Genomic DNA, 12116 nt, shown 5'->3' on the forward strand with positions numbered 1-12116 from the left:
CACAACTCCCCCAATCTCCCTCACTGCCTCCCGCTTCCACAGCTGGCGTGCCAGCATCCGGCTAGCTTTCTCCCCGTATTCATACACCGCCCCTTGTGCCTTCCTCCACTGCACCTCCGATTTCTTGGTAGTCAACAGGTCGAACTCGGCCTGGAGGCTTTGTCCCTCGAGCAGTCCCTCCTCGTGAACCTCTGCATACCTCCTATCTACCCCACCAACCTCTCCCTCTCTCTCCTCTCCTTCCCCTCCTTGTGGACCCTATTGGAGATTAGCTCTCCCCCAATCACCGCCTTCAGCGCCTCCCAGGCCACCCCCACCTGCACCTCCCCATTATCGTTCACCTCTCGGTATCTTTCAATGCACCCCCGGATCCGCCCGCTCACCTCCTCATCCGCCAGCAAACCCACCTCCAGGCGCCACAGCGGGCGCTGGTCCCTCTCCTCCCCTAGCTCGAGCTCCACCCAGTGCGGGGCGTGGTCTGAGATGGCTATGGCCGAATACTCCGCGTCCTCCACCCTCGGGATCAGCGCCCTGCTCAAAACGAAGAAGTCAATCTGAGAGTAGGCTTTACGGATGTGGGAAAAGAAAGAGAATTCCCTGGCCCCCGGCCTAACAAACCTCCATGGTCCACTCCTCCCATCTGGTCCATAAACCCCCTCAACACCTTGGCCGCCGCCGGCCTCTTACCCGTCCTGGATCTAGAGCGGTCGAATGCTGGATCCAGTACCATGTTGAAGTCTCCCCCACCCCCCCCATTATCAAGCTCCCTGCCTCCAGGTCCAGAATCCGGCCAAACATGCGCCGCATAAATCCGGCATCATCCCAATTCGGAGCATACACATTCACTAATACCACCCACACCCCCTGCAGCTTACCGCTCACCATCACATACCTACCTCCATTGTCTGCCACGATGCTCAGCGCCTCAAACGACACCCGCTGCCCCACCAAAATCGGCACCCCTCAATTCTTTGCGTCCAACCCCGAGTGGAAAACCTGCGCTACCCACCCCTTTCTCAGCCTGACCTGATCTGCCACCCTCAAATGCGTCTCCTGGAGCATAACCACATCTGCCTTCAGTCCCTTCAGGTGCGCGAACACACGGGCCCTCTTGACCGACCCATTCAGGCCTCTCACATTCCAAGTTATCAGGGGGCTGCCCCCCCCCCCCACCTCCCCGCGCCGATTAGCCATCTCCCTTTCTAGGCCAGCCGCGTGCCCGCGCCTCCCGCACTCTCCGTTCCCCCCAGCGGCAGACGTCCGCCCCGACACTCTCTCCAGGCTCCAGCTCCCCTTTGGCCAATGCAGCAGCAACCCAGTTCCCACCCCCCCTCCCCCAGCTAGGCCCCCCCCCCCCCCCAGCTGCGTTGCTCCTCCCATAGCATTCCCGTAAGTCAGCTGACTCCTGCTGACCCCAGCCGCTCCCGCCACTCCATCGACCTCCCCAGTGTGAGAATCTCCCCCCCCCCTCCTGTCCATCAGCGGGCGCTCCTCTCCAGCATCACCCCTCCCCCTGACCCCTTCCTTCCCTAGCGTGGGAAACCCCCCCCCGCCCCCGCGCTTTCCATCAAGCTGGCCCCGCCCCCTCAGACACAGCTCCCTTTCACGGCCTGATTCCAGCTCCCTCACCTCGGGCCTCCCCTCTCCCCCAATGGGGCCCCCTCTTCCAACCACCGACACCCACACTCTCACTGAACCCCCACTACGAACCATTTCACCCTACCCCATCCAGCACCCAAAAAAAAACCAGTACCAAACAGAACAACCCCCCAAAACACAACAATCACATCAATCCCCCCTCGACATCCCCTCCCATCCCACCCTCAATCCGAGTCCAACTTTTCGGCCTGGATAAAGGTCCACGCCTCCTCCGGCATCTCGAGGTAGTGGTGGCGGTCCTTGAAAGTGACCCACAGTCGCGCCGGCTGCAACATTCCAAATTTCACCCCCTTCCGACGCAGAGCCGCCTTAGCCCGATTGTACCCGGCCCTCTTCTTGGCCACCTCCGCGCTCCAGTTCTGGTCTATCCGGACCTCTGCATTCTCCCACCTGCTGCTCCGCTCCTTCTTTGCCCACCTTAGGACACACTCCCTGTCCACAAAGCAGTGGAACTGCACCAGAACCGCCCACGGCGGCTCATTGGGACTGGGCCTCCTCGCCAGGACTCGGTGGGCCCCCTCCAGCTCCAAGGGCCCCGGGAAGGCCCCCACGCCCATCAACGTGTTCAGCATCGTGACCACGTATGCTCCAACATCCGACCCCTCCACTCCCTCCGGGAGACCCAGAATCCGCACGTTCTTCCTCCTCGACCGGTTCTCCATGTCCTCGAACTTGTTCTGCCATTTCTTATGCATAGCCTCGTGCGCCTCCACCTTCACCGCCAGGCCCAAGATCTCGTCCTCGTTCTCCGAGGCCTTTTGCCACCCCTTGGGCCTTCTGGGCCTCGAGCAGCTTGTCGATCGAAGCCTTCATCGGCTCCAACAGCTCTGCCTTCAATTCCGTGAAGCAGCGCTGGAGAAACTCCTGCTGTTCCTGCGACCACGCTGCCTGGTCTCCACCCGCCGCCATCTTGATTTTCCTCCCTTGCACTTTTCGCTGCTCCAAAACTACTTTTTTCACCGCTCCACTCCTGGTCCAATCCATACAGTGCCGGGGAAATGTTGCTATCACCTTCCCACACTGGGAACCATCGAACAAAGGGCCCTAAAAAGAGCCCAAAAGTCAATTTCTGTCGGGAGGTGCCGAACGTGCGACTTAGCTCCACATAGCCGCAACCGGAAGTTCCCCCTGGCCCCCTTACTAATCAAGAACCTATCTATCTCTATCTTAAAGACATTGGGCCTCCACAGCCTTCTGCGGCAAAGCGTTCCACAGATTCACCACCCTCTGGCTGAAGAAACCCCTCCTTAGCTCTGTTTTAAAGGATGGTCCCATTATTCTGAGACTGTTGGTTTAAAACGTCATACAAATTTCTTCAATTGCAACATCTTTCAACCCCAGTTCTGGTTTATGTTGTATTATGACTAAGCATTTTCATTTTAGCAAAGCTTTCTCTGTAACGATAGTAGCTTGTGGAATTAAAATTCAATTACAAAATCTGGAATACAGATTGCCCCCTTTCTCCTACAATTTAAAAGTCCCTCCCGACTCATCAGGATCTGCAGGAGACGGGAAGATGTTAGCCTACTGACCCAATGCTCAGATTTCAGACTTTTCTCCTGGTTCCGCCTTCTAGCCTGTCCCCCCCTCCCCCACAGGAGAAGGCTAATCCACAGAATGTGAACAGGGTGAAATGTGGCAAGATATGATGGCGATACTCACGCACTGATAACACCAGTGAACAAAGGGTACATCCAGCAGAGCTAGAAAAATGCCCCCGACACCACTGGTTTTCTTTCACAAACTGGGGAAGAGGGGAGGAGAGGGTGGAGGGAGTCCAGGCAGTGAGAAGAAGAAGGGCAGAGGGGGTGGAGGGCCGAGGGATTGGCGGACGGACCAATCACCTCGCTGAAATCGTGGGGCTGACAGTGGTTGAAGGTTTCAGGGAGGCGACAGGTCTGCTTGGGCCTTCAAAGGAGGAATGAACCCAATTGTTGGCACATTTTTTACCCCACCCTTGAAAACATTTAAAAATAGACCAATCGTGAGATTAAAAATAGTCTTCAAAATCATTCAGAATGTTAACCTTTCCCAGACCCTGTCAACACCACGCAAAACCGAATGCGTCTGCTAATTCATGTCATCGGTTTCACTGGGCGTCTGCAGCTTATAAAAGTACACAGCTTATAGCTGCAACGTTTAGGTGTACCAAATATAGAACGATGTGTTATAAATAGCCGAAAAACATCACAGCGATAACATCAAGGGAACCGGCTCGCAAAAGGTCAAAGTGTAGAACACTGTGTTTGAGCAAATGTTCTCAGATTCCAAATGTAATTTTTTTTGCCCATTTGTTCCCAGGTGCAACGCACTTCCCCATGGACACCTTGGGAGGTACAGTGATTTACAAAGAAGCTTGGTTCGCCCTGTCCAAATAACATACTCTGGGTTTAGCCTCAGTGTGAATCAGTGTGACTGCCCATTCAACACACTCACGACCTCGAAATGACATTGTTAAATTAACGCTAATTCTGAGGAGTTACTTCTCCTGAGTAACTGGGATGCGATCACCCTGGCTGAACAGTCTCGAGTTAAGCAAAGGGAGGCGGTGGGGTGGAAGAGGTTGGGGGATTGGAGGAGTCATGGGATAAGGAGTCTGCCATTTAGGACTGATTTAGGAGAAATTGTTCACTCGGAAGGTTGAGAGGCTCAGGAATATCTGTCCTCCTGGGCTGGGGGAAGTTCAGTTAATGAGTGTCTTCGTGGGTTTCCTCCGGCTGTTCCGGTTTCCTCCCACAGTAGAAAGGTGTGCAGGTTAGCTGGATTTTGCTAAATTTGTCCAAAGGATGTGCAGGTAAGGTGGGGGTTACAGACTTAGGGTGGGGGAGTGGGCCTAGATAGGGTGCTCTTAGGGAGAGTCGGTGCAGACTGAATGGGCCGAATGGCCCCTTCTGCGCTCTAGGGATTCTATGAATCATAAATGTACCGTGCAGAAGGAGGCCATTCGGCCCATTGGGTCTGCATCGGCCCTTGGAAAGAGCACTCTACCCAAGCACACACCTCCACCCCATCCCCGTAACCCAGTAATCCCACCTAACCTTTGTGGACACCAAGGACACTAAGGGGCAATTTAGCATGGCCAATCCACCTAAACTGCACATCTTTGGACTGTGGGAGGAAACCGGAGCACCCGGAGGAAACCCACACAGACACGGGGAGAACGTGCCGACTCCACACAGACAGTCACCCAAGCCGGTAATCGAACCTGGGACCCTGGAGCTGTGAAGCCACTGTGCTACCGTGGAGTTTGCACTGAGTGCTGAATTTGGTGCATTTGAGTGCGATAGTGAGAGTTTGGTGACCGAGGGAGTATAAGGCTTCATTTTTATCTAAAGTTTAGTCTTTCTTTTATTTAGTTAATTAACTTAAAAGTTGCTGTTTGGTTTAGAAGAAGGTGAATTTTCAATAAGCTTTAAACAGGCTTCTACTTGTAGGCACTTGCAGCTGGAGCTTGTTAATTAGTTAATTGGATTAGACCAGTTTTCAGAGGCTAGATTCACAGTATAAAAGTGATCCCCTACAGTGCAGACTTTGTTTGCACTGAGTGCTGAATTTGGTGCTTTTTGAGTGCTATAGTGAGAGTTTGGTGACTGAGGGAGTTAGGTGAGGAGGGAGTAAGGTGCTCCTTTCATTTTGTTTCTGACATTTCCACAAAGAGTGCGAAGAGAGCCAGTTTACAGAAAGTGTAGCTGACTGGGAGCAGGGTCGGAGGGCGGAGATCTAGTTAGTCCACAGGGCAGCTATATTCTGTCAGGTAAGAGGGGATGGAGGCTAGGCCAGTTACATGCTCCTCCTGTAGGATGTGGGTGGTGAGGGATACCACCGGTGTCCCCACTGACTATACCTGCGGGAAGTGCACCCAACTTCAGCTCCTCAAAGACCGTGTTAGGGAACTGGAGCTGAAGCTGGATGAACTTCGGATCATCCGGGTGGCAGAGGGGGTGATTGAGAAGAGTTACAAGGAGGTAACCACACCCAAGGTACAGGACAAGAATAGCTGGGTTACAGTCAGGGGGAAAAAAACAAACAGGCAGAAAGTGCAGGGATCCCTCGTGGCCGTTCCCCTTCAAAACAAGTATACCGTTTTGGATGCTGTTGGGGGGGATGACCTACCGGGGGAAGGCCCTAGCGGCCAGGTCTCTGGCACTGAGTCTGGCTCTGGGGCTCAGAAGGGAAGGGGGGAGAATAGAAAAGCAATAGTTGTAGGAGATTCAATGGTTAGGGGAATAGATAGGAGATTCTGTGGTCGCGAGCGAGACTCCCGGAAGGTATGTTGCCTCCCGGGTACCAGGGCCAGGGATGTCTCGGATTGTGTCTTCAGGATCCTTAAGGGGGAGGGGGAGCAGCCAGAAGTCGTGGTGCACATTGGTACCAACGACATAGGTAGGAAAAGGGGTGTGGAGGTAATAAACAAGTTTAGGGAGTTAGGCTGGAAGTTAAAAGCCAGGACAGACAGAGTTGTCATCTCTGGTTTGTTGCCGGTGCCACGTGATAGCGAGGCTAGGAATAGGGAGAGAGTGCAGCTGAACACGTGGCTGCAGGAATGGTGTAGGAGGGAGGGCTTCCGGTATTTGGATAATTGGAGCGCATTCTGGGGAAGGTGGGACCTGTACAAGCAGGACGGGTTGCATCTGAACCAGAGGGGCACCAATATCCTGGGAGGGAGGTTTTCTAGTATTCTTCGGGAGGGTTTAAACTAATTTGGCAGGGGAATGGGAACCGGATTTGTAGTCCAGCAACTAAGGTAGCCGATATTCAGGACGCCAAAGCGTGTAATGAGGCAGTGGGGAAGGGAACACTGACAAAGGAGAGTACTTGCAGGCACGGAGATGTGTTGAAGTGTGTATACTTCAACGCAAGAAGCATCAGGAATAAGGTGGGTGAACTTAAGGCATGGATCGGTACTTGGGACTACGATGTGGTGGCCATCACGGAAACTTGGATAGAAGAGGGGCAGAAATGGTTGTTGGAGGTCCCTGGTTATAGATGTTTCAATAAGATTAGGGAGGGGGGTAAAAGAGGTGGGGGGGGTGGCATTATTAATTAGAGATAGTATAACAGCTGCAGAAAGGCAGTTCGAGAAGTATCACCCTATTGAGGTAGTATGGGTTGAAGTCAGAAATAGGAAAGGAGCAGTCACCTTGTTAGGAGTTTTCTATAGGCCCCCCCAATAGTAGCAGAGATGTGGAGGAACAGATTGGGAAACAGATTTTGGAAAGGTGCAGAAGTCATAGGGTAGTAGTCATGGGCGACTTTAACTTCCCAAATATTGAGTGGAAACTCTTTAGATCAAATAGTTTGGATGGGGTGGTGTTTGTGCAGTGTGTCCAGGAAGCTTTTCTAACACAGTATGTAGATTGTCCGACCAGAGGAGGGGCAATATTGGATTTAGTACTGGGTAATGAGCCAGGGCAAGTGATAGATTTGTTAGTGGGGGAGCATTTTGGAGATAGTGACCACAATTCTGTGACTTTCACTTTAGTAATGGAGAGGGATAGGTACGTGCAACAGGGCAAGGTTTACAATTGGGGGAAGGGTAAATACGATGTTGTCAGACAAGAATTGAAGTGCATAAGTTGGGAACATAGGCTGGCAGGGAAGGACACAAGTGAAATGTGGAACTTGTTCAAGGAACAGGTGCTACGTGTCCTTGATATGTATGTCCCTGTCAGGCAGGGAAGAGATGGTCGAGTGAGGGAACCATGGTTGACAAGAGAGGTTGAATGTCTTGTTAAGAGGAAAAAGGTGACTTATGTAAGGCTGAGGAAACAAGGTTCAGACAGGGCATTGGAGGGATACAAGATAGCCAGGAGGGAACTGAAGAAAGGGATTAGGAGAGCTAAGAGAGGGCATGAACAATCTTTGGCGGGTAGGATCAAGGAAAACCCCAAGGCCTTTTACACATATGTGAGAAATATGAGAATGACTAGAGCGAGGGTAGGTCCGATCAAGGACAGTAGCGGGAGATTGTGTATTGAGTCTGAAGAGATAGGAGAGGTCTTGAACGTGTACTTTTCTTCTGTATTTACAAATGAGAGGGGCGATATTGTTGGAGCGGACAGTGTGAAACAGATTGGTAAGCTCGAGGAAATACTTGTTAGGAAGGAAGATGTGTTGGGCATTTTGAAAAACTTGAGGATAGACAAGTCCCCCGGGCCTGACGGGATATATCCAAGGATTCTATGGGAAGCAAGAGATGAAATTGCAGAGCCGTTGGCAATGATCTTTTCGTCCTCACTGTCAACAGGGGTGGTACCAGGGGATTGGAGAGTGGCGAATGTCGTGCCCCTGTTCAAAAAAGGGACTAGGGCTAACCCTGGGAATTACAGGCCAGTTAGTCTTACTTCGGTGGTAGGCAAAGTAATGGAAAGGGTACTGAAGGATAGGATTTCTGAGCATCTGGAAAGACACTGCTTGATTAGGGATAGTCAGCACGGATTTGTGAGGGGTAGGTCTTGCCTTACAAATCTTATTGAATTCTTTGAGGTGACGACCAAGCATGTGGATGAAGGTAAAGCAGTGGATGTAGTGTACATGGATTTTAGTAAGGCATTTGATAAAGTTCCCCATGGTAGGCTTATGCAGAAAGTAAGGAGGCATGGGATAGTGGGAAATTTGGCCAGTTGGATAACGAACTGGCTAACCGATAGAAGTCAGAGAGTGGTGGTGGATGGCAAATATTCAGCCTGGATCCCAGTTACCAGTGGCGTACCGCAGGGATCAGTTCTGGGTCCTCTGCTGTTTGTGATTTTCATTAATGACTTGGATGAGGGAGTTGAAGGGTGGGTCAGTAAATTTGCAGACGATACGAAGATTGGTGGAGTTGTGGATAGTAAGGAGGGCTGTTGTCGGCTGCAAAGAGACATAGATAGGATGCAGAGCTGGGCTGAGAAGTGGCAGATGGAGTTTAACCCTGAAAAGTGTGAGGTTGTCCATTTTGGAAGGACAAATATGAATGCGGAATACAGGGTTAACGGTAGAGTTCTTGGCAATGTGGAGGAGCAGAGAGATCTTGGGGTCTATGTTCATACATCTTTGAAAGTTGCCACTCAAGTGGATAGAGCTGTGAAGAAGGCCTATGGTGTGCTCGCGTTCATTAACAGAGGGATTGAATTTAAGAGCCGTGAGGTGATGATGCAGCTGTACAAAACTTTGGTAAGGCCACATTTGGAGTACTGTGTACAGTTCTGGTCGCCTCATTTTGGGAAGGATGTGGAAGCTTTGGAAAAGGTGCAAAGAAGATTTACCAGGATGTTGCCTGGAATGGAGAGTAGGTCTTACGAGGAAAGGTTGAGGGTGATAGGCCTTTTCTCATTAGAACGGAGAAGGATGAGGGGCGACTTGATAGAGGTTTATAAGATGATCAGGGGAATAGATAGAGTAGACAGTCAGAGGCTTTTTCCCCGGGTGTAACAAACCATTACAAGGGGACATAAATTTAAGGTGAAAGGTGGAAGATATAGGAGGGATATCAGAGGTAGGTTCTTTACCCAGAGAGTAGTGGGGGCATGGAATGCACTGCCTGTGGAAGTAGTTGAGTCGGAAACATTAGGGACCTTCAAGCAGCTATTGGATAGGTACATGGATTACAGTAAAATGATAGTGTAGATTTATTTGTTCTCAAGGGCAGCACGGTAGCATTGTGGATAGCACAATTGCTTCACAGCTCCATGGTCCCAGGTTCGATTCCGGCTTGGGTCACTGTCTGTGCGGAGTCTGCACGTCCTCCCCGTGTCTGCGTGGGTTTCCTCCGGGTGCTCCGGTTTCCTCCCACAGTCCAAAGATGTGCGGGTTAGGTGAATTGGCCAATGATAAATTGCCCTTAATGTCCAAATTGCCCTTGGCGTTGGGTGGAAGTGTTGAGTTTGGGTAGGGTGCTCTTTCCAAGAGCCGGTGCAGACTCAAAGGGCCGAATGGCCTCCTTTTGCACTGTGAATTCAATGAGAATCTATGATTAATCTAGGACAAAGGTTCGGCACAACATCGTGGGCCGAAGGGCCTGTTCTGTGCTGTATTTTTCTATGTTCTATGTTCTATGTCAGTCAAGGCTGAGATTGATAGATTTTTGTGCACTAAGAGAAATGAGGAACGTGGAGATAATGCGGGAATGTGGAGTTTAGCTAGATCCTGTTGAATCGTATTTACGTTGAAAGGTGGAGCAGGGGCCACAAAGCACACTCTTGCTCCAGTTCCTTACGCAAGATCCAGCACATCAGAACAGTTGACTGGACTGGTTACTGGAATGAAGGGCTTACCTTATGAAGAAAAGTTCGGCCTGCACCCATTGGAAGTTAGAAAAATGAGAGGTGATATTATTAAAAACTGCAGGATCCTGAGAGGGTTGGGATAGGGTGGATACCAGGAGGAGGTTTCCACTGTGGGAGAGACTAGAACCAGGAGACAGTTTAAGTTTAAGAGGTCTGCTGTTTAAGATGGAAATGAGGAGAATTTGTTTCTTTCAAAGAGTCATCAATCTGTTGAATTCTCTTCCTCAGAGAGCAGTGGAGGCAGGGTCACTGAATTCAGCCAAGAATTCGGTGGATTTTCCACAGACAAGGCAATTAAGGGTTCGGAGGTACAGGCAGCAAAATAGAATTGAGACACAACTGGATGAGCTGTGATCGTATTGAATGACAGAACAGGCTCGAAGGGCTGAATGGCCTCCTCCTGAGTTCTATGTGCGTATGAATTCTACAGGAGAAGGAGGCCATTCGGCCCATCATGCACGTGCCAACTAATGGGTGGACTGATCTTTAGGAAACTCAAACTCTAAGATGTGTTAGTACCAGCATGGCATGATTAATGAGAATTGAGATTTAACCTGGGGGGCAGACTTCCATCTACAGAGCACCCCGTTCATGGCCTCGGGATGTCCCAAAGCTCTTCACAACCAATGAAGTACCTTTTGAGGTGCAGTCACCGTTGTTGATGCAGGAAGCGTGCAGCCACAAATTCGCACAGAAAGCTCCCGCAAACAACGCAGAGATAAGGCCAGCTAACTGGGTTTTGCTGATGATGTCAGTTGAGGGATAAACGTTGGCCAGGCTACTGGGGAGAGAGCCCCTACTCTTTTCGGAATAATGCCGGGGGATCTTTTAGGGCCCACTCGACTGGCAGTCAGGCCCTCAGTTTCCTGGAGTGGGGTTTCAACCTAAGCCTTTCGGACTCAGAAGAAGTGAGAATGTGCTACCAACCAAACCATTGTGTAGGGTCAATGACAGCTCCCTAAACTCCAGAAGAGCAGCAAATCCATTTTCCAATGTTAAAAACGGTGCAAAAATCTGTCCAAAGTCTAAAATATAAAAATAGGCAGATACGAGATGACATTACTCAACAACTTGGGAGTATCAGCAAACATGCATGCTCCTGATGGGGCTGTTTAGCACAGGGCTAAATCGCTGGCTTTGAAAGCAGACCAAGGCAGGCCAGCAGCATGGTTCGATTCCCGTACCAGCCTCCCCGAACAGGCGCCGGAATGTGGCGACTAGGGACTTTTCACAGTAACTTCATTTGAAGCCTACTTGTGACAATAAGCGATTTTCATTTCATTTCATTTCATTTTTCCTGATTCCTCCTCCTGCCGGCACTGTGCCCAGAGAGGGTGTTGGCAACCATGGACTTCCAGTGAATTGGTCCATAATTATTGTAGGCGTTTGCCGCTGATATCTGCGGTTCGGCTGAGCAGGAAACCCTCCCGCTGTTACCAGCTGGAATCAGGTGTATTGGAAGGATTCGCGGGCAGATAACCCACTGGTTTGGCCACACTATTAACGCAGTTCCATGGGCCATCAAGTCCTGAAGTGGGACTCGAACCGGAAGCTTCCGGCTCGGGATTAGGTCCAGCACCCACTGCGCCACAAGGCCCCTCACTCCGGATGATGCCCGTGTGAAAAAAAAACCATCCGTTTCATTTTACCTCTGGTAGGTGTCGTCATCTTCAGTCCCCCAGCCCCAGTAATTGTTGGAGAAACCATTTATTTTCAAGTACTGCTCTTTCGTAAACGCCACAACTCCTCCAAAGTACCCCGTGTACGGCAACCTGGATTAAAAAGAGACACAAAGTAAATCAGGCAACACATCTCTTAGGCAGTAAATTTGTGCTCCATGGAAACAAAGGCTCAATCCAGTGACAGCTTGTGCGAGTCTCTCTGGCTGGAGACAGCAGCCGGGGTTGCGATAGTCTGGAGAGAGGTAGCAACAGGGATTCCTGACAGGGAGATGGTCAGACGCACTGATCCATGCCACGGAACAAGGGCAGCGACAAGAGGGTTGGCACCAGGGTCGCAGTGAGAAAAGGAAATGATGCTCATTTATATTCTGACTCAAATTCTGAAGTGCCGTTTGGGGGTCAGGAAATGCAGAGCCTAAACTGTACACAGCATGATCCCACGAACATCAATGAGATAAATGTTGGGTGAGGGATCTATGCTGGAGATTTCTCCAGCTGGTGCTCTCAC

At 50.8% G+C, this 12116-nt stretch overlaps 1 protein-coding gene across 1 annotated transcript in view; it reads right to left on the reverse strand.

Moving 5' to 3' along the window:
* Nucleotides 1-12116, reverse strand: part of LOC140394975 (beta-1,4-galactosyltransferase 2-like) — a 79975-nt gene that overhangs the window by 16448 nt on the left and 51411 nt on the right. The window contains exon 5 of the mRNA XM_072482243.1: nt 11576-11698. Within this exon, the coding sequence (XP_072338344.1) occupies nt 11576-11698 (123 nt within the window). The remainder of the gene's footprint in view (nt 1-11575; nt 11699-12116) is intronic.

The sequence above is a fragment of the Scyliorhinus torazame genome, chromosome 18 (assembly GCF_047496885.1).
Source record: "Scyliorhinus torazame isolate Kashiwa2021f chromosome 18, sScyTor2.1, whole genome shotgun sequence".
In the NCBI taxonomy this organism is placed as follows: domain Eukaryota; kingdom Metazoa; phylum Chordata; class Chondrichthyes; order Carcharhiniformes; family Scyliorhinidae; genus Scyliorhinus; species Scyliorhinus torazame.